The following is a 23,149-nucleotide window of genomic DNA, read 5'->3' on the forward strand; positions in this document are numbered from 1 at the left end:
CCCGCGTGATTGCAATCCCAATATATGTATTTAATGCATGTGTCAGCCATCTATCTGTGTATAATCTATTTTAAACTTTATTTTATGTGTGCAATGTTATTATTAAATGCAATGTTAAATAAAAAATGTTTTAATGACAAATGGATTAAAGGTACCGCTTTGAAATTTTCACAGAAAATTGGTTATTTTTGTATAAGAAACACTATTGTTATAATTTTAAAATGTTGTTAAATACCTTCATAAATTATGAAGGTATTTAACAACATTTTAAAATTATAACTATAGTGAAGGTATTTAACTACTTTTTAAAATTATAATAAAGTTCATTATAATTATAAAATATTTAAGACCTTTTATTTATAATATATTAAATCATTAATTGAAATTGCTTGCTTCGTGATTCTTAGTATAAATTCTCCCCAATAGTCTTTTTTGTGTTACAATCTGTTATTGATGCCTGTTATTGATGTTTGGACTAACGATTAATTAAAGTTATTAATAGTAATATAAAATAATTATTTTCTTTGGCAAAAATAGAAGTATTTAAATACATTAATAGAAAGATAAAATACAAATATTAAACTTAACTAACATATAATATTATTTTAAAAAATATAAATCGTAGATATCAACGTAAATTTAACATATAAAAAAACCTTGATATATTAAATGTTCTTGAAACAAGTAATATATGTTTTATTAAACTTTTTGCCTAATATTAATTAACATTATTTAATTAATCAGTCCCAAAAATTATTATACAAACTACTTAATTAAATAATGTTTTACTTATTATACTATATATACTATATGTTTTACTATTATGCTCTAATAGTGACTTTTTATTCAATAAAGTTTGTATACATTCTCCTAAAATATAAATTCTTATAAATTCTTTGATGAATCAGACTAAATAGGTTCTTTGATGAATCAGACTAAATAAGGATAAATTCTTTGATGAATCAGACTGAAAAAAAAATAGTAAAGAAACCCTTTAATTCTTCAAAACTTGTAAAAAACATTTTTCTTTTAAAATTTTTTTGTTAATAGAACTTACTATTATATGCTCGTCACTCTGAAATATGCATTTGTTTCATTCTTTTTTTTTGTAGATTTAAAGTTTTTCGACGCTCATTGTTTATTCTTGTTCTAATTTTGTGCAGATCAACATTGTAGCGCTTGCTGAATTCTTTCATATACTTCAATTCTTTAAAATAAAATTTTTATAATTATGTTAAAATAAAATTGTTGTGATCATTGGGAAAGTGATTCCTTGATAGGATTAGATATTTTTTTGTGGAAACGATAATAACTTCATAGAAAACCCTCTAACTTTTTTAAGCTCATAAAATTTTGCAGGGTTTTAGTTGAAGGTGCACCGGATATTGAACCTTTCCTTAAGTTCTATAAGTGTTTATAATGTGAAAACAAGTCTTGCAAGTCTATTATAAATGGATTTGAGAACTTGTTTTAAAAAATCAGTTAAGAACCGGTATAACACTGATAAATGTGCTGATAATGTACCCAAAATATATTTTACAGCTGATTTTTTCAATTGTTCTATACCAGTTTTTAACTGATTTTTTTTTAATTCTTGAATACTGTTGTTTCTGGTACACTTGCACTACTTGTTTTTACTTTATAAACACCTTGAAAAGACCTTGAGAAAAGTTGACATATTTAGGAGACATATTACAATTAACTTAAAATATAAACATTGCATTTTAAATTGACCTGGAAAACAGTTCTGGTTTACACCATTAATAAATGAGCCAAATGCACAGTCAAAGTGATTTATTTGATATGTGTTCCATTGAAAGTATGAACGACCTAAAATATAAATATGTTCTGTTAAAGAGACTACCAAGTCCAAAAATATATAGGTATATAATAAATATAAAATAGTTATGACAATGTTTATTCTTTCGCTCTTAGTGAATTAATCATGTTGTAGAGAATATTTTTTTGAGTAAGATGATGTCAAATTTTATTTTTAAATAAAAAAAAATTGTTATAAATTTTTAAGTTTTCAAATGCATAATAAGATTTTTATAATTTTTTTAAAAAGTGGATTTTTTTAAGTTATAAAGTTGAATTTCCAAGAGTTAAAAAAAAATTCTTAGAAATTAAATTTGATATTATTGAACTTAAAAACTTAACTGGTACAACTTTTTATGCAAACAAGAATCTTTTTTCAAAATTAAATTTGCTATTTAAGAAAAAAAGTTATGAGTTAAAAAGGAATATGGGTTTGAATGAAATACGCCAATAATAAGTGAAAAAATTGCTCACTTTTAAAAGCTGCTTTTATTATTTAAGTCTCAAGTGACCAATCAATCTCTATAGACTTTTTGTATACATTTTAAATCAATCTTTGTTCAATTTATTCTAATATTAAATCTATCATCACAAGAAGGAAAAAGTGTTTTTATTTGGTTGCTTTTTTAATTGTTTGTATTGATTGTTTTTTTAATTGTTATTGTGTTTTAATTACACATAGATCTGCATATTTTAATCTCCCCCAATGTCAGGGTAGAATTGATATTCTCTACAACTTCTACAAATATTTTTCTTGTAAAAAAGAATATATTAAAATCCTTAACTATTTCATTTTACTCTATATTTCACTGCGTCAGACTTTCTTTGACTAGGTAAAGAAATTAATTTTAATTGTTTTATGTTCATACTAGGTCTTGAAAATAACATCGCTGATCTTTCAGTTTTCTTTTAAAGATCTTTAAAACATTAAAAGTTAATTTAGACCGCAATATTATTTTTTCATTTTTTTTAGTTTAAACTGTTAAAAAAATATGACATTTTATTTGAAATTGAACTAAGACTTTTTATGATTTTTATTTCCCACTTTATGATAAGACCTGATATTAAATATTATGTAAAAGTAAGCGTATTTAATCAGGCTTTTTAGTTAAGGCATGCAATTGCACTCTATTCCTGGCCATGCATATAATATTCAGTTGGTACCACTTGGCCACAGTTTTTTAGATTTTTTGAGAACATTCAAGTTTATGTATGTTTCCATGTTGGTCCAGAAAATGATGAGTTCTAAATAAGTTCCGCTATTAACTTCATAACTTAAATCTTTTCTAATATAATGTTTTTATATTATCAAATGCTTTAAAAGCATTTGCTTATGTAAAAATGATTTTATATTTTAAAAGCATTCGCTAATGTAAAAACATTTGATTAAAAATGATTAAACTTAAAGGTAATTCTTTTAGCCTGTATTTAAAAACTTTTCGTACATAGATAAACTACATTCATAAACTTGAATGTTCTCAAAACATCTTGGTGCAAAGGAAAAGTATAAAGAATATTCTCAAACATTAAAACCAGTCAAATCAACGAAATAAGGTTCTAGAATATTCTGTAGAAACTTTCTTAAAAAAAGTCAAAAGAGTTTGACGTCATTAATCGTGATATCATACTAAAAAAAAAAGGAAAAATATGGAATAAAAAGTATTACCCTGGATTGGTTTAAAAATTATCTGTGCAACAGACATCAATGTGTTCGAACAATAATATATATTCAAATTTACTAAAAGTTAAATGCGGAGTTCCCCAAGGTTCCATTCTTGGTCCTCTTTTATTTTTAATTTATATTAATGATCTTCAATAATCACTAAAAAATTTTGATGCAATAATATTTGCTGATGACACAAATTTGTTTTATTTATGAGCATCAATTGAAAACCATTTTAAATCTGTGAACAATGACTTTGAGAATCTAAACATGGTTTAAAGTAAATAAATTATCTTTAAATTTACATTTCGTTTCATTCGTTTCATTATAAATGAGTTTTGTTTTTGTTGTGATTTTTAGTGTAAATGGTTATAAAATATATTATCAAACAAACTATTAGTTTTGTTAAGTTTTTATTATACATTTTTATTTTATTAGTATATACTAAATTGTTAAAAAAAAAATCCTATAAAAAACTAAAATATATTAGTTTTTTATAGTATTTTTTTAACATTTTAAAGATACTGCTAAAAGAAAAGAATGTTTTGATATTACCAAAGTAACTGAATAATTTAATTGTTTCTTTTTTCATCTTACTATTAAGAATTTTTTTGAATATGTTAATAAAAAATTTTGCGAGCTACGCAAAGCATGAAATTGTTAAAAAAAGCAACTTTTTTTATCTATAACATAACTCAACTAGCATTTGTTTAATTAGAATATTGTTGAAATAAAACACGAGTATATAAATTAAAATAAATTTATTATACTTTTTTATTATTATTATTTAATCTTTTTTAAAGTCAATATACACTTGGGCAACTATGCCGTGTCAGTAAAATCAAAATATATTTACTACAATACATTAAATTTTTTAAAATCAAAGAACTTTTTGTCGTTGGACAAAAAACCGACCCTTTTTCAAATGCTTGACTATGCCGTGATAATATTTATAAATTAGTGATATTAGTTATTGCTGAACAAGTCTTTTTCTTTTATTGAAAAAGTTTGCTGCAAAGTATAGAAAACTCTCATTACCAACAGTTTTACTGGACTTTAGTAGTTGATAAATATAACAAAACAGGAACAGAGTGCGATGGTGGTCAGGAACAGAGTGCGATTGCGCACCTTTCCTGACCAAGCCTGTATTAACATTAGTTTTGGTAAATAAACCCTCCCTCTATCTGTTTTTATACCCCTCCCTCTATGCGGGTGGAGGTCACTTGCTGTAAAAAACTTTTTTTCAGTTTATTCCTGTTAGTTTATTCCAGCCGAGTGTCTGTTTTTGGTGCATTTTAAAATATACATGTTCAAAAGTGTGTTTTTTATATACAATTTTACTTGCAATCTATATTTTAAAAATTATTAGAGTGTTTTTAACTTATTTTTTCAAAATATTCTTTTTATTTAACTATAGAAAAATTTTGATAAAATTAAAATCCATGTTTTATCCATGCCATGATTTTTTTTTTAATATTTATAATACAATATTTTTTAATAATATAATATACTAAATAATTTATTTAAATCATATTATTTAGGGCAGTTTTAAAAAACATAAATACTTTTTTTAATATTAACTAACTTAAATTAATGTATAAGTTAAAATATAAATTTAATAGTATATTTAGGTTATATTATAGATACCAGTGTTGCTTTCAGCTTCTTTATTGTGTTGGAAATCTGTTTTTTTTCTTTTTTTCTTTTTTTCATCTAAGCCTGTTATTTAAAAAAAAGATATACAATTAAGTTAAAAAATTTTTTTAAGGGATTCTATAGTCACAAGAATGTTACTGCCATTGTTACTATTTATTTATTAATTTACCCGATTCATTTTCCTCGTCTAAATTGACTCTTTTGTTTGTTTTCCACCCTGAGATTGCAAAATAATACTTTTATTAAATAGAGTGAGAAGGATTAGAGAAAATAGAGTGAGCAGGATTCTTAGGCTTTTTAATCATATTATACAAATCTGGAAAGAACTTAATTTTTATTATACTTACTGCTTAAAGTATCAGTATTTTTTCCATTCTCAATTGAGTCGTTTGTGTTTTCCTTCAAGTCTATTTTTAAATTTAGATTTTTTATTTCATTAAACTATTTATAGTTGTAAAATACTCAAATAAAACAGTAAACTATTATAATAAAAATAATTTTTAATATTAACCATCATTATTATTTGCTGTTGATGTTTGAAGCACATTGCTGTTAGCAACCTTTTGTTTACCTTTGAAATAAAATTTCACAAAAATATAATTCAACCATTCTCTATCATTGATCATTTTATATCATTTAATGGATCAAGGTGTTATGGGTTAACAATTAAATTTAAAAAAAAACTCAACCCTGAAAATCTTAGCTTGATTGATCAATCTATTCAAATCGAATCAATATTAAACTTTGAAATTGTATTTAATATATAGTTTTTCACCTAAATAATCCATTATTTAATTTTTTTTTTTTTTTTTTACCGCTTACAAGCAATTTCGTAGATATTGCCAACCCATGTTGTAAAAAATGTTGCGTTCATATTGAAGAGAATGTTAGCAATGTTTTATAGCAAATTAAAAATAAATAATAATAATGTATATTAAAACTCCATTGTTTTAGTCAAAGCTCGTCTTCTCCATTTTAGCACAGTATTTTAGTCGTTATAATATATTATAATATATACAGACGCAATTGACTTAATTAATTCAATAATTATTAATAAATATTATAAATAATTATTAATAATTATTATAAATAATAATTAATTCAAGCACATTTAATTCCTAAGAGTTTTAGTTTGTGGCATTTTTCTCATTAAGGTTTTTTTCTCAGTTTCCATTTTAGTATTGTATCAAAGTCTGTATAATATATGCTCTTTTATAGACCCAATCTCCATTTTTAGTATTTGATGTATGCTTTTTGTGGCTTGTAGGCTTTTGAGAGTAAATCTAAAAAAATGACTACTTACATTCTACAAAAGGTTGTTTATATATTTTATTTTATAATCAAATTTATCCTAATTTATTAAATCTCCTTTATCTAATAATCTCAAAAAGAGGCACACGGCAATAAGGAGACTTATCTAGAAGTTATCTCTAAAAACGAAACAATTGTTTTTTAAACAAAAAAAATTTAAATATAAAAATCATGACTAAATTAGAGAGCACATAAAGAATAGTAGACACATCAGCTGTTGGTATGGGTTGGACCAGGATTTGGTCAAGTTAATGTCTGTTTAAAATACAATTATAGGTTTGGTTTGTTAAGTTTCTTATTTTAATTTATGGATACAGAAATGTGTCGCAATTAATTGTTTTAAGCTTATTTATATTTTCTGATATTAAATAAGTAACAAGAAGCTATTTTGAGCTAATTTTTGTAACTGAATTTTGGGAAGATTTCCTTTTCAATGATTTTGAGATTTAATTCTAATTTTTGAATGGGTTGTTCAATCAAGTTGAATTTTTTGGGTTCTGTTTTTTACATAAAATCTGCAAGATCCGAGATGATGCCCATAAAATCTTTTAAAAGCAAAGTGATTTCATATGAAATAACCTTGTATTTAAGTATACATTCCAGTTTCATTTTGTTGTTATTGTTCATTTAAATCATAAACAATTTTTTTTTGATTTAATAAAACTATAATAATGAAATTTAAAAATGTAATTAAAAAAAATTAAAACCATCAGAAGTTGGAGCTTGAAGCACAGTTCTGTTAACAACCTTATGTTTACCTTAAATAAATATAAAAACTAAATTCAAATCTGCAAAAAAAAATCATTTAATGACTTTAATTACTTTAGAATCAAGAAAATAAAGAAGCTTTACCTTTTTCAATATCAATCAAATGTCGGCCAACTTTAGTTATTTCAAGTAAAGCTGGTGGAACTTGATAAACATTTTGATTAATATCTTTGCTATGGCCCATATGTTGGTAAAACAGCTCTCTGTCTTGAGGAGGTAAATCCATAATTGCAAATAATGTACTTACTCTTTTGCGGTTAGCTGTTGCGGTAAGTTTGTTAGGATATTTTAATTTATCTTTAATTTTTGTGCATATAAAATGTAGTGCATGCCAACCTGATACATGGTTTTTACTTTTTTGAGTGCTGGGGAAAAGATATTGGTTATTTTCTAAAATACCTGCTTCGATTCTGATGTTCAAATTAGACAATTTTTTAAGTACTGGAATTGAATCTAATGGTATTAAAACTGGTACTAAATGATTGTTTCCCTAAAAGATAAACTAAATAAATTAAACTATAGGCTAAAACTTAAAGGTATCACCTTGTCCCAAGATATGTTGTGTTCATATTTAAGAGAGTGTTATATAAAAACTGATCACAATTTTTTTGATTAAAACTAAATGATAAATGTATACCAAGGAAAACTAATCTTGTTGTTTTAGTTGAAGCTCACTTTCTTTATTTTTTGCGTATGTGAAGTCTTTAAAAAGTTTATTCAAGTGCATTTAATTCCAATAAGTTTTAGTACATGATGTCATTATGGACTTTTTACAAAAGAACTTAAGATTTTATAAATTTTTTTCTTCTTACATAGAAAAAAAAAATTAATTTATTTTATTTTATAAATATATAAATAAAAAATTAAACTTGAAAAACTGAAGTCTTTTTTTTAAGATGTTGGAGTGAGTTTTATTTTTAATTACACAGTTTTTATTATATATTAAAACGTTTATTATTATAATTATTATTAGGGGTGCACTGATGCCAATGGGTACAGGCGGATGCCAATGCATCGGCCCTAAAAACAAATTATAATTATATTATATATATTGGAAATGTATACTGGAATGGAAATTTCTAACATAACACATTTTGTTCTATTATGTTTTACATATGTTATACTTTATGTTTTTTTTTTTTTTTTAATTTTTTGATTTTGAACTTCTTTCTTTGCAAAGTTTGGATCCATAAGTTATATAATTAATGTACTAAATTACTGTGTTGTAGCGCCAGGTGCGAGACTAAAATTTAGTGTTCTTCCCCAAAAAAAGTATATAAGGTCAAACTACTTTTCATTTTTATTAAACTTTAATAATAGCAATATTTCAACGTTTTTCAAATGTCATTTTAAGTTATATTCATTCATATTCATGTCATATTAAATTATTTTATTCATGTCATTTTAAGTTTTATTCATATTCATATATAATTTATATTATATATGTACAGATACAAATATAGTTTTCACATTATGTAAAAAATTCTCTCGCACACCCATTGCTATAGCTCTGCTCTCTCTTTAATGCGAAACGTTCGCGAGAAAATTAATGTTTCACTTAACTTGAAGTTTGAAGACAGCTTGTCGATTAAAGCAGTCTTTTAAAATTAACCAGAGAAATAGTTTTAAAAGATTTAAGTAGTAATAAATTAAATTTATATAATTTACTGCTTGTAGATTTAAAAAAAATACAATAAAAAAAACTTTAATGAAGTCATGTACTAAAGTTTATAGCAATTAAATGAACTTGATTAAATTATCAAGTCTGTAAATTTCGTCTGGAAAAATGTATTTATTTTAAAGACTTTAGATACTGCAGAAAATGGTGAAGGTGAGCTATGACTGAAGATTAATTTTTCTTGGTACACATTTATTTTTTAGTTTTATTTAAAAAAATATTTTTTTATAACATTCATTTATAACTTTCATTCAAGATTAAATTAGACATAGTGAGTATATCTGATAGAGTGTGTCAAGGAAGATTAAAATGGTTTTGGCATGTAGAGCGCAAGGACGCAGATTATTGGTTATCAGCATGTAGATAGTTAAAAGTTTCAGGAGAAAAAGGTAGAGAGAAGCAGAAAAACGTTAAAAGAGTGTGTTTCAGATAATTTAAAAAGGCTATATTTAAGGAAAGAAGATGTTCAAGACCGTGTATTTTTGAGAAAAAGCATTATGAGTAATGTCCAATCCGTGCAAGCATGGAAACAAGGACTATAAAACAATGATGATGATGATGATGATGATGATGATGATGATGATGATGATGATGATGATGATGATGATGATGATGATGATGATGATGATGATGATGATGATGATGATGATGATGATGATGATGATTCTCATTAATATAAACACAACATGGACTTGGTGGTCCCTTTAGATAAAATTCCAAAATAAAGTATAGAATAAAACGGGGTAAAATGAAATACCGGGTAGAATGAAATAGTTATGACAACCTTTTTGATTATATCGTAATATTTTTCTGAGCAAGATATATATATTTTTTTTAATAAAAAAAATGTTGTTATAAATTTATAAGTTTTCATATGCGTACCAAGATTTTTTTTATCTGTTTGAAAAGGGAACTTAAAACTCTTGGAAATTAAATTCGTTATCATTGAACTTAAAATGTTTACTGATACAACTTTTTAAGCTGATTAAGAATCTTTTTTTCAAAATTAAATTAACTATTTAGGAAAAAGAGTTATGAGTTAAAAACCGAAACGAAGTGTTGTGGGTTGAATGAAATACGCAAAACAACTTGCATGCAAAGAAAAAAGAAAAACTATAAACCAAAAAGCTTGTGGTGGCCAAAGTACAAAGCGGTGAATTTTCACTATACAAATCTGCTAAATCATTCAGCATACCAGTAGCAACTCATAAATATGGCAAATATATACCTTCCCAGTCATATATGCAACTTGTATTGCGTTAGCTAGTTTTTCATCAAGTTCATCAAGTTCTTTAATGTGTTGTGAGTTGATCCAACCACCTTCTTCTGCAACTTTCCAGTCAATTAAAAGTAACCTAGTAATATTATTTCAGGTTTTTTATATAATTTAATCTCAAATATTATTTCATTTTTATTTAATAAATACTAATAAACAATATTTGAACGGGTCATTTCAGAAACACCTCTTTGTCATTTTTGTAAAATCTCCTTTGAATACGTATAAGAAAAATAATTAAATCTCGAAAATCATTATTTTTGGAAAAAACTCATTGTGAAGTTGTGAAAAGTAATCAAGATCGTGATACGCTAAATCCCTGTTTATCGCCCTGAATTTTAATTAAATTCAATCAAAACGCTTTTTTTGTCATTTTTTAAATTGAGTTATTCTATTTATATATTAATAAGTTTGCTTTATTTTCTTTCTTAAGAATAAAATGAAACATTTTAATCATTTTATTTAGGAGTCCTTTTTTTTTTTTTTTTTTTTTTCTTCACTTATCTTTAAAGCAGAAACTATCATTTAATTACACAGCCTGATTTTATTTTTGCTATTAAAACAGTAACTTCAGAAGTAACTAGATAAAGTAACAAACTTTTATATTTAATTCAAGTTAATATTTTATTATTTATTTTATTTCTTATCATTGTCTTATATCATTTAATTATAATTTTATTAATTTAGCCTTTAAAACATTTTTAAATTTAATTTTATAGTGATTTTAATCTAAAAGTTATTTTAATGCTGATAAAAACCAGTTTTATTAACAACAATTACTTTAAGTTATGTTACTTAACATTTGTTTTTCACTTAACAATTGATAAGAATAGCTTAAAAGATTTATTTAATAAACAAAAAATTTTATATTACCTTAAAATATGAATATATGTAACATTATTTAAATAAAATGTATTTATTATTATCAATCAGTGGAATTAATTTGTTACTTTATTCTAAAGTGTTTTTAAAATATACTGGGCTCGAATTAGCATTAAACTAATTGCAAAATTTTTTTGTAATTTTATATGTCGATCTTTCCTTCCTTGACTACTCATTGAGGTTGTGGGATAAAAGTAAAGATATTGGGAGGGGATATGTACAAACACCAGGCCACACATATAGTTTTTTTTATTGACAACTTGGCCACAATTGTTTTGTATATCAGGCCTTGATTAAAAGCATTACGGTTAAAGCGATTTACCTAAGCTGTAAGCGATTTTACATAAGCAGTAAGCAATTTTGTTAAGGCGATTTTTTTTTTTAATTTGAACAAGTTTATAGAATTCTTGTTTTGTTTGATAAAAGAAATAGTTAACGTTTTAAAAACCACTTAAAAGTTTGAATAGCTATTATGTATAAAAGTTTGTTTAAAAATAATCATTGTAACTTTTTGTAACTATTATGTTTAACCTATTTTATTTTATGCTACCTTTTTTATCTAAATATTTAGCACCATGAAAAAAATTTGTCAATCCTTAACAACAACTTTTTTTCAGTAAATCGTATATTTATATCTTTTTTTTAATTTTTTACTAAATCCTAATTGTTTTTACTAATTTAAATTGTTTAGAACTATGAATAATTTTATTAACAACAACGACTTTATCAATTTCAATTCAAATTGAAACAATTAAATTGAAACAATTTAATTGCTGATTTGAGTTGAACTGTTCAGCACTTTCATTGCACAGAGAAATCTTTTAACAAAGATTGTTATGGTTTTTTATAAAATGACCCATTCATTTAATGACCTTGAATAAAAATTTTATTCTGAAGTTTCTTATTTTTTAAATACATTCAATATTTTATCCTTTATAAGTAATTTACATGTGATATGTATTATGTATAATCTTTTTCTTCAAAGTATATTATTGCTTTTTTCAAAAGAATCAAAATTTCATAAAGTTTTCAAAAAATATAATCTTTAAAAGGTTTCTTAGAAATCCTTAGGTCCAATGTGATTAACTTTAATATAAACAAGTTGTGTTCATATTAAAGAAGATATTAAAAAAATTACGTTGGGGCTAATTTGTTTGGTTAATTTTTTTTTAATCAAAGTTATATTAAAAGCTGAAAGATATTTTGATTTTATACAAAATAAATAATAAATACCTTGCTGGTTCCCCACCACGTCTGGCATTAAGCAATGTTAGGCGAGTGCAAATTAAGTCTCTAACTTCGATATATATGTGGTTATCCCAAAAAATAAAATTATCTTTCATTATACTCTCTAATCGTTGAATTATGTAGTTTTGAGATTTCAACATCTTCTTCATCAGGCAACATATTTTGTTTTCTCAGTTTTTGTTGACGCCTTTTGTTGATGTCATATTCTGCGTCTCCAAATATATAACCTTTCCAAGTCTCAAACACGGACACAAACATATCTATTTCTTGTGCCTTTTTCTTTGCAACCGTGTCATTTTCTTTAAAAGTTAGCTTATCATCATTTTCAGTCAGTACTGTTCCTTTGATAATTTTTGCTGCTTTTTTAATTAATGATGATAAAACTATTTTCAAACCTGATTTTAAATAATCTCCTGCAATAGTGTATTCATCGATTGCTGTTCTAAATGCATCAAAGTTTATTCTGTTAAACATGTCCATTGCATTATTATATACATGTTTAACTTTTTTATTTATCTTAAATATAGAGTATAAATGTCCAATGCGCCTCATATCATTTCGTACAGATTTTAGAACTTCTGATTGTTTATCTAGTTTTCTTTTCATTTTGTCATATAATCTTAGACCAACAGTCAAAATGATAATGTCTTGTTTGCAAATTTTACCCACTTCATCATTTCTCATATTTCCAAGGACATTGATTACGAATTCATTTGGAAATAATGAAGACGAATTGTTTTTAATTAAGCTGATTGGAACATGAATGATTGGTTTGGATGTGTTTAGATCACAGTTTTTAATGTGTCTGCTTAAAAAACGTTTTGAAAAAAAACCATTGCAATATCCGCACATTTCAAGATTATTTATAATTTCTTCCTCGTTAAGAATTTTTTTTGCCTCTCTTTCTCTATTAATTTGTAAATGTATATTTATATATGTAATTATATTTTTAAATGTTGAAGTTTTATTAATTTAGTTACTCAATTTTTAGAAAATCAAATATGAAAAATAAGTTCATAAAATAAAAACAATTTTACCTTTGAAAGTTAGGATTTTTTTCTTGTGTTTGATCTATATTATATTTTTTAATTCCTTCCTTTTTAAATTTATTAAACATCTTATGTTTTTCTCCTTCCGGAAGTTTAATCGCTGTTTTGACAATCTCTAAATCTTTATGTCTTTTTAGGATATGCCTTGATAGTCTTGTTTGTTTCTTGTTACAAAATATGCAATACCTACTTGGTTTTTTTTTCAGTGACTTGGCCTAAACCAATTAGCAATAAATAATTTAATGACATAAGTATTAACCTATTAAAGGTGAGGTTTCAAAAGTTATTAAAATGTTATCATATCCATAAAATGATTAATACTATAACGGTATTAAATTATTAAAATGATAATATATTATTAAAATGATAATATATTATTAAAATGATATTATATTGTTAAAACGATATTATATTATTAAAATGATATTATATTATTAAAATGATATTATATTATTAAAATGATATTATATTATAACGTTTTTATATTATTAATTATTTAATAAATTAATTAGTTATTAATAAAAAAATATATAAAAATTAATTTAAAAAATTATCATCAAAACAAAAGAATTTTAATTTCTCAAAAAAGCCGTTGCAAGACAATTGAGCCATGCGGCCCGCGTAGTCTGTTCGCCTCAATTTCACACAGGTGCACTCGTTTACTCCTGCTGAAACCTATATATATATTTATATTTATATATATGAATATACAATATAATATTATATTACTAATGTTTTCGTTTTTTTCTAACATTTTAATGATTTATTAAAAAGTATTCATTTGTTTATGAAACAAAAAAAAAAAAAACTTTTCTTTAAAAAAGGTCACTTATATATTTATATATTTATTTTTTTCATCTGAAGTGTCATTTTTTTAAGAGTTCACTTTCTAAATTGGGTGATTTGATGTGCAATTACCCATTTAAAATTGTTAATTTATTTTTAAACTTTCTCTATATACTTAATGAAAAAAAACATAGATATTTGATATTGTTTTATTTCTTATATTTGTATATGTATTTTGAAAGTAAACGCATAACATATATTTGTTTGTGCAAAATGCAAAATTTAAAAGATGAAACAAACCTTTGCATGAAAATGTGTTGACACTTGAATTGATTGAATTGATTGTAATGATTTTTCCAGCTCCTGATTTTCCAACTCCTTATTTTCCAACTCCTTATTTTCCAACTCCTTATTGAAATCTGCAAATAATATCATTTAAAAACATGTAACAACATGGCGTCAATTTTTATAAAAATGTTTTGTTTCTTTTGAGACCCAGTTTAATATACTTTTAAATAAACTTTCGGCTTTTCTATTTTTAAATAAATATTATATTAATTTAAATCAAACTAAATATTAATTCAATAAATGCGCTTTAGTTCTTCCATGAAGCGCTTTTCTGATCATGCATTTTAAATGAATTTTTTAATATTTATTTATTTTTGTTTTGTCATTAATTTTTTTTTGAATTAATTTAGTGTTTTTTTAAAAAAAAACAACCTTTTTCAACAATTTTTTGCACAGTCCTGGATTTTGATTAGTGTTTTGGAATGTTTTGGAATTTCAAAATTTTTATGGAAAATTCCTGGAATTTTTAAAATATATATTTTCATTTTAAAAAATATATATATGTTTTTTTAAGTTTCAACGTTAAAAATTTCGAAAGTATCACAAAACTTAACATTTCAAATTTTAAAAATATTTTTACATCAGTACTAAAAATAGAGCGGAAACAATTTTTCACTTTTGAAATTCTTAATATATTTAATCATCAAAATTCTGAAAGTAATACTGAAACTGTTTTTTAATATTTTTAGGTTATTTAAATTCTAAAAATTGCATCAAAATATTTTTGCTTATAACGAAATTCATAAATTTCTATCGAAATTATTGTTTTCTTTCAAAAAATTTTAAAATTCAATAACAATTTTTAAAAAGTTACATTCCAAGTGAAATTTGTATTTTAGATTCTAAAATCTTAATATTTTATATAAATTAGTTTTAAAAATATATAAAGTTTATTATTTTTCGAAACCTTTTTCAAAACATGTGGATAAATACGAATCAAAGGTTCTGCTGTCAAGAAACAATCTATGATAAATAAGATGGTTTTTTACATATATTAACGTTACAAATGCTAAAAATGTTTGGATCAAAAGTAGTTAGAGTTACACCCCATTTTAACAAATGTCAGTTTATAAAAAGTATTTCGGATATCCATTCTACATTTAAAATGGTTATTTGTTATTTTAATCCTAGTGGTTAGTATTTTTTATTATATTTAAGCAATACCTTCCAAATCTGTGTCTTCTTCCAAATCTCTTTCATTTTCAATGGAAGAACAAGCTTGAACCTAAATAGGCGTAAGTCTAAATTTGTTTATTGTATTGAAATATATAAGTATAGTTTCTATATTTAGATTTGTTTACATTAGCAGGATATTAACCAGGAACAAATTGTTCAGAGAGATTGATAGGTCTTAAGTGACCAATCAATCTCTATAAAGTTTTTAATTGATCTTTATTCAATCTATTCCAATATTAAATCACAATAATAAATTTTTTTTTTGTCTGGTTTTTTTAATTGTTATTATTGGTTGCTTTTTTTTTTTTTAATAAAGTGTTATTCTAATTTCAAAAGAAAAACTAAATTTGTTATTTTACTCTAAGCTCGTTTTCTCTGTTTTAGGTGTTTTTCTTCGTCTGTACAATATACATCGCAATCTACAGACTTGATAATTTATTCAATTTACTGTTCTGATTTGTTAAAAATGAACTATAAACTTAAAAATATAACAATATTTTATTGTTTTTAGTCAGAAAAAAAAATAGTAAAAGCTTTTTAAAAGTTCTTAATTAGTATAAGTAACAGCTTTTTAAAAGTTACTAACAAGTATTAAATTATTTAATAGTGCTTAAAACCATTTAGTTTAAATACTTTATGCTCAATAGATGACTTTTTTGTTTTTTATTCTGTAACAAATAAAGTCAGTTGTTTAATTTGTTTCCTTTTCATTATTTAAGCACATTATATAAGCAAGTGTAGATAAATAAATATATAAAAAATAAGAGAGAAGGACAGCCTAGTTTAGGTTTATTGTGGTATATAGCTAGGCAATTGTGTGTATGCACATACACCACGGCTTGACATTTTAGAGAGGGGGGCGGCAATGCACCAAAAAAACCTAAATTTATAAATAATGTTCTACCAGAAACCTACTTAAAAAAAATAAAAAAAGCATTATCAAAAAAAAGTCTGAGGAGGGGGACATGGCCCCATCGAACCCTTATCAATGTAAACCCATAATACAAGTTTTCAAATAATTTTTTATTTTCTCAAAAAATTCAATTTATTTAAAAATTTGATTTTTTTCTCATCAAACTAGTAATAAAATCAAATCGGAATATGTTGGAACAAAAAAAAAACAGGAAATCAGAACAGTATTTCAGAACGGAGGGAGTAATAATTAATTTCAATAATTTTCAGAATTATGATTAAACTTTAATTTATGATTTAATATTGGAAACTTTATTTGGAGAATAAGACTTTTTAACTTCAAATTAAGAATTTTGATTTTATGAGCATTTGGGAATACTGGGCTTAACAGAACTCCACAGGACTAGTTAACACCCTGATTAGTAATGTTTAATGTTAAATATGTTTTTATCTTATATTAAATATTTTATGGATTTCCGATTTGATTGCTTTTATCACACCCGGCCTTGGTCAAATATCAACCCTGGTCATTTACTATCAAGAAGTTCAAGCTTCTCGCTCAACCATTACACTATAACATATAAAATCATTCATGTAAAAATTTTCTAAAATAAAAATTAGTACAATGTTTTCATATTTCAATCATAATAAATGCAAACCTCAAGACTTGAATTGTGAAATGGTGAGTTAGATATTGTGCATTCCACACCAAAATTAATGTCTAAATCTATAAAACAGTTTCAGAACACAATATTTTCCCACGATATAGTTAATGTGTGATTTTATTATCTTATTTTCTATGAAAGCTTTTTCTTTTTAAAAAAAAAATGTACCTTCTGCAGCTTGACCATCTGATGGAATGTTTTTGATAGTAGGAGAACAAGCCTTAATATATGTATATATATATATATACAGGGTTCAAAATTAACCTTGTAACTTGGCATATGCCGATCATATTTCAATCATAATAAATGCAAACCTCAAGACTTGAATTGTGAAATGGTGAGTTAGATATCGTGCATTCCACACCAAAATCAATGTCTAAATCTATAAAACAAATTCAGAACACAATATTTTCCCAAGATATAATAAATGTGTGATTTTATTATCTTATTTTCTATGAAAGCTTTTTCTTTTTTAAAAAAAAATGTACCTTCTGCAGCTTGACCATCTGATGGAATGTTTTTGATAGTAGGAGAACAAGCCTATATATATGTGTGTGTGTATATATATATATATATATATATATATATATATATATATATATATATATATATATATATATATATATATATATATATTTATATATATATATATATATATACACAGGGTTCAAAATTAACTTTGGCACTTGGCATATGCCGATCATATTTCAATCATAATAAATGCAAACCTCAAGACTTGAATTGTGAAATGGTGAGTTAGATATCGTGCATTCCACACCAAAATCAATGTCTAAACTTATAAATCAATTTTAGAACACAATATTTTCTTATGATGTAGCAAACGTATGATTTTCTAATCTTTTTTTCTTTATAAGTTTTGTTTGAAAAATGAAGTATACCTTCTGCAGCTTCGTTATATGATGCAATGTTTTTTATTGTAGGAGAACAATCCTTAATATAATAAATAAGTATGCATTTTTTTGTTTGTTAAAAGTTATACAATATGTAAATTTGGGACCCAATAATATCAATGAATTGTTTTATGGAAAAAATTGTAAGCGTGATAAAACAAGCCATTCTGATTACTAAAAAAGCAATTTTATAATCTTGGATTAACATTTCTTGGATATGTTAATTGCGTAGCAAAAAAAAACTATGGATTAAATTAAAATCAACATGGTTTTCCGTTTCAGTTTCAAGAAATTAACCAGAAGTATTACATTTCTAGCACAAGATATGCATTGACTAGTGTTGTGCTTTCTTTTTTAACAGACAATTTAGAAATATATTTTTTTACAATTATACATATCAGTGATTTACCTTTGATTTGTTTCTTTTTTGATGCTTTCTTTTGAATTCCTGTAAGGATTTAATTATAAGTTAATAAATAATTTAATATATTTATTAAATTTAATAATTTCACAATTTGGATTTAAAAAATGTACCTCAGTATGCCAAATTAAATTATCAACACCATAGAAATACAGTATTTCTTCATTTGGCTCTATATCCTTTAATGCAAACAAGCATAAAAATGGAGTGTTATTCATTACAACTTTTTTCATTGAAGCATTTGGATAATATTTTGAATCATTGATATAACGACCAATATAATTAAAATGAAATGTGGCATCAATACTAAAAAAATTCAATAAAACATTTGACATCAATTTTTTCAACGGTAAAATTATTTGGATAAAAATTAGTTACCTGTATTCAATATTATTGTGTAGAAAGTCATAAACATAACTACCAGCATTAGTTTCTTCATAGTATTGTATTTTGTTGTTCATTTCTTTTTTTGGCACCAAGTCTCCTCTGTATTGGGCAATGAATTGACCTTTTTGAATTTTTTCAAAAGAAAAGACGCCATAGCCTATATAGGTAATGTTGATTTAATTGGTTTTTTAACATTTATTGTTACAACGCTTGTACCTTTTTTTGGATTTTTTTTTATATAATTGTATTTTAAAATGACATTAAGTAAACTTGAACAGGTCTTTCCAAATCATAAGATATTTTACAGAGAATGACTGTTTGTTTTAATATGACACCATTAATCAAAAACAACCGTTCAAGCTATAAGTGCACTATCATTATTATATATTTATATTTATGTCTTGCTTCTTAAAAGCCAATACCCCTTGTTTTTAAACCTATTTTCAAGGTTAATTTATGTTTGGGACCATCCATAAAGTACTTAAGCAGGTATGGGGGAGTGGTTTACCCAAAACGTACAAATGTGTTTAAAGGGAAGGTGTGTTATTGACAGTGAGTACATACGCAGTTTGACTATCTCTTATTCTCTATCTCTCTTAAATTTGATTTTGTTTTCTGATAAAAACATTGAATTTCACAGATGTTAAAAATCAATGTTTTTTTTCTTACTTTTTTTGGTCACAACTGATTTTATAATTCTTTATAAATAATTAAGAAAGGAAGTGTTTTTCATTGGTAATGTTCTAAAATATTTTTGCATTAATGAAGGAGGGGTCTTGATTTTGTAATAAATAATGTGTACGTACGCAGAGAAGGGTGCCGTTAAAAGTGCATACATGGGGGGTCAGGTACATACAGGGGGGGTCCTAAATCAGTGGTTTGATTGCATACATACTTTATGGATGGCCCCTTAAATATATTTAAAGATCTAAATCTAAATAATAATTCCTAATAATGATTCAAAGTAAGCAAGTTATATGTATAAGATCATATATTCATTGTAAAAATTGGTTTAAATCTCCCAGAAAAATTTAAAAAAAACATTAGAAACCATAAAACAAGTTTATGATCAATTGAGTCACATTAATAATAATAAAAAATAATATATTTACCTTTTGTTTTATCTAATAGTTTTTTGTATAAAGTGTCTGGGTCTTTTTCCATTTCTATATAGTTTTTTGCGGTTTCAATTGGAGAAAGACGTCTTTTCTGTAATAGTGTTTTTTAAAAATAATTATTCTTATTGTAAATGAATCGTTTATTTCAAAAACCTGATTAGAGTTCTTTTTGAAAAAAAATAAATTGTTTCCAAAAACCAATAACGCTTTAATTGTTGGTTGATTTTTAATTTTTTTTTTTTTTTTTTTTTTTTTTGTGCAAAATAAATTTTAAATTTTTTTTTAAAAAGTGCTCTTAACGGTTCTCTGAAATAAATTATTCAATTTATTTTCTATATTTTATATACTTTTTTAAATCAAATTATGTAGTCACTTTTTAGAAAGATTTTTTTTTTAGCATCTTCACTTTCAACAAGACTACAAGCAAGCGCTATTTAAAGTCAAAGTTTAAGGTTACTGGAAGAGCCAAGATTTTGGAAATTTTTTTACAATTAATTAGTAAGAATAATTAAATAAGATTAACTTTACAAAATATTTACAAATACAAATAAACTTAATAAATTAAATCAAAACAAATACAAATAAACTTAATGAAGTAAGTCCTGATTCAAATCAATTTTTAAGTTTCAAATTTTTATTTTGAAGAGAACTATAACTAATTTATATTGTACAATCTCCCTTTATTGAAGTTCCCTGAGTTTATTGAAGAAACAAAGGTGCAAATATTTTATTAAATGTCAATATTGTATGTATATTGTAAGAAAAATTCAATTATTCTTCATAAACATCAAGGATAACTAATTCTCAAAAAAATCAGGGGTTTTCTGTTGTATTTTTCCACCAAAGTAAAATATATTTATTTGGTCTTATTTCATTCAATTGAGGGGTCCTTCCTTAAACAACCACCTCCCCCAGATGACATCCCAAACAGTAGTTTAAAAAATTAAAAGGTTTTTTTTAAAAAGTGTTTTTGTTGTAATTATGTAATTTAAGTATTGTATTTTAGTTTTAAGTAATGTATTTTAAATTAAGTAATGTATTTTAGTATAATATATATTTTGGTATTATAGTAATAATGATAATTAATAATAAAATTCTTTACTCTATCATGTTCTCGTTTATCTTTGGAATTTTTTACCATTATAGATATCTCTACGCTGTCTTCTTTATCTAACAAAGCTTTACTTAATTCATCTGTTTGTCGGAAATTAAAATCTAAACAAAATTTATTAAAGTTGTGGAATTTTTTATAGTTTATAATATTTTTATAATTAAAATAAGCACCTTGAATGGTTTTTTCTGGTTCAAGTAATATTGCAGGTGAAGATGGAGGAACCTCTTTGTTTTTCTCTAAAAAATCTTCATTTTTTTTTACATAAGATTCGTCATCTTCAAGATCTTTATTAGGATCAAACTGAAAATTTTTAATTCAATATATAAATTTTTCAAGTTATTTTGTTTATTATTATTACTTTAAGAATTTAGCAAAAGATACCTACACTAACTAATTCTTTTCTTTCATTTGTTGAATGAAACTCTTTTAATAGCTATAATATTAAAATATATTTTTGTATTGCAGATACCATATATTTGTTATATAAATATATTATTGCTAGGAAATTTAGATTTCCAATTTTTAAATCAAAACTTTTTTGGGTTCACAGATATCAAGTAATCAAGTATTTGTGAAATCAAAATACCATAACCCTAATTACCTCCTAAGAGTCACACATTTATTTTCTTTATTTTTACTTTTTATAAAATATCAATTTTATAATTTCTTATTTACAGCTGTCTTATTTTTTTAGATATTTGTACAACTCTGGTAGGAAATAATGTTTTTAGAAAGCATATGGCACTCTTAATAGGTAAAATATTTAACAGTATGAAATTAAAAATACATTTTACAAATTAAAAACATTTACATTTTTCAAGGATATTCTTTCTTCCGGAAATGATTTCCAGCCCAACTGTATTGCTTTTGTTATTATTTTTATTTCTTTGTCATTGTCTTTATACAGAACACTGAGTAAGTCAGCATCAGGTCTTTCGTTGTTTTTGAGTGCCTGGAGAAGAAAAACGTCGTTGATAATAGGAAGATGGTTTTCCCATGGTGAACATAAATTTGAAAGAATTTCAAAACTTGAAATCGATAATGCATAAATATCAGTATACACTGAAAGTTTTGGATTTAGGTCTAAAAGTTCTGGTGCCACATAGCAAACTGTTAATCCTTTTAAATAGTTGTTAAAAGTGGATGTAATTGTATTTTTTATTGTGGTCATATCACCAAAGTCTGATATTTTTATTGTTAAATTTTCGATAGAGCCACTTACCAACATATTACTTGGCTTAATGTCTCGATGAATGATGTTTTTTTCATGGAGATACATTATACCGTTGCACGCTTGAATTAAATAAGAAGTTCGTTCCTTTAAATTAAAATAATCATTGTCGTTAAAAATATTAACAAGCTCCTTTAAAGAATAGACAAGAGTGTCGTGGACTTTCACACAGCATAATTCGAAACATAGAGCTGACGGTCTAAGACTATAACCAATGAAATTTACTATATTTGTATGTTTAAGTTGCCTAAGTTCATTGCATACTGTTAAAATTCGTTTTTTAGCAAACTGTATCTTGAATAATTTTACTGCTAATTTCTCTCCTTTATTAAATGATTTATATACTTTGGCAGCACTGCCTTCACCGATTAATTTTGAGAAATTTAATGGCAATTCAGAGACCTCCAGATGTTGAACTAATCTTTCCAAATCAGTAATTTTAAAAGAAAAAAGACTCATCTTTTTAACAAATTATTTATAATTAGAATTATGAATAATTTTAGGCTGCAGATCAGACAGCTGTTGCACGATCCAGATATCTAAAGAAAAAAAATCATTTTTATTGTAGTCATTTAATTAAAAAAGTCTTTTAAAATTTATTTGTAAAGTTTTCCATTAATGTTATTTTGCGTATATTTTGATAGCATATAAAAGTGTAAACGCTTTACTGTAAATCAGTGTAACTCCTTTATGTAGTTACATTATATTTCATTAGTCAGGGTTACCAATAA

The 23,149-nt window shown here is 24.5% G+C and overlaps 2 protein-coding genes and 1 long non-coding RNA gene across 5 annotated transcripts in view; 1 reads left to right on the top strand and 2 right to left on the bottom strand.

Annotated features, from left to right (window-relative positions):
- The window catches only part of LOC136081615 (uncharacterized), a 27,918-nt gene continuing 4,769 nt past the window's right edge, over positions 1-23,149 (top strand). The window contains exons 1-3 of the long non-coding RNA XR_010638947.1: positions 1-151; positions 7,276-7,485; positions 9,918-10,252. This is a non-coding gene — a long non-coding RNA (uncharacterized LOC136081615). The remainder of the gene's footprint in view (positions 152-7,275; positions 7,486-9,917; positions 10,253-23,149) is intronic.
- Positions 753-14,646, bottom strand: LOC136081614 (uncharacterized). Of its 3 annotated transcripts, XM_065799074.1 has the most exons (11): positions 12,286-12,422; positions 10,123-10,249; positions 7,301-7,706; positions 7,156-7,206; positions 5,649-5,708; positions 5,485-5,544; positions 5,307-5,354; positions 5,129-5,200; positions 1,735-1,830; positions 1,058-1,207; positions 753-967 (listed from the first exon to the last, which is right to left on the bottom strand). In XM_065799074.1, exons 1-10 carry the CDS (start codon positions 12,393-12,395, stop codon positions 1,071-1,073), a joined length of 1,167 nt encoding a protein of 388 aa, XP_065655146.1. In that variant the 5' UTR covers positions 12,396-12,422; the 3' UTR covers positions 753-967; positions 1,058-1,070. The 3 variants fall into 3 exon arrangements, 2 of the variants coding, with proteins under 2 accessions (XP_065655146.1, XP_065655147.1); XM_065799075.1 differs by lacking the exons at positions 5,129-5,200; positions 5,307-5,354; XR_010638946.1 differs by lacking the exons at positions 753-967; positions 1,058-1,207; positions 1,735-1,830; ... (4 more) ...; positions 7,156-7,206; positions 7,301-7,706 and adding exons at positions 13,338-13,564; positions 14,436-14,646 and having other exon boundaries at positions 8,102-10,249; positions 12,286-13,207.
- Positions 15,637-23,149, bottom strand: part of LOC136081680 (uncharacterized) — a 13,870-nt gene continuing 6,357 nt past the window's right edge. Inside the window, exons 2-16 of the mRNA XM_065799391.1 lie at positions 21,999-22,957; positions 21,573-21,620; positions 21,358-21,487; positions 21,176-21,288; positions 20,068-20,164; positions 18,947-19,112; positions 18,682-18,874; positions 18,557-18,595; positions 18,136-18,187; positions 17,965-18,026; positions 17,725-17,776; positions 17,551-17,618; positions 17,405-17,456; positions 17,231-17,298; positions 15,637-15,708 (exon numbers count right to left, since the gene is read on the bottom strand). Coding sequence (XP_065655463.1) covers positions 15,637-15,708; positions 17,231-17,298; positions 17,405-17,456; positions 17,551-17,618; positions 17,725-17,776; positions 17,965-18,026; positions 18,136-18,187; positions 18,557-18,595; positions 18,682-18,874; positions 18,947-19,112; positions 20,068-20,164; positions 21,176-21,288; positions 21,358-21,487; positions 21,573-21,620; positions 21,999-22,877 — 2,091 coding nt within the window. The 5' untranslated portion in view covers positions 22,878-22,957. The remainder of the gene's footprint in view (positions 15,709-17,230; positions 17,299-17,404; positions 17,457-17,550; positions 17,619-17,724; positions 17,777-17,964; positions 18,027-18,135; positions 18,188-18,556; positions 18,596-18,681; positions 18,875-18,946; positions 19,113-20,067; positions 20,165-21,175; positions 21,289-21,357; positions 21,488-21,572; positions 21,621-21,998; positions 22,958-23,149) is intronic.

This window comes from Hydra vulgaris, chromosome 06, assembly GCF_038396675.1.
Source record: "Hydra vulgaris chromosome 06, alternate assembly HydraT2T_AEP".
In the NCBI taxonomy this organism is placed as follows: domain Eukaryota; kingdom Metazoa; phylum Cnidaria; class Hydrozoa; order Anthoathecata; family Hydridae; genus Hydra; species Hydra vulgaris.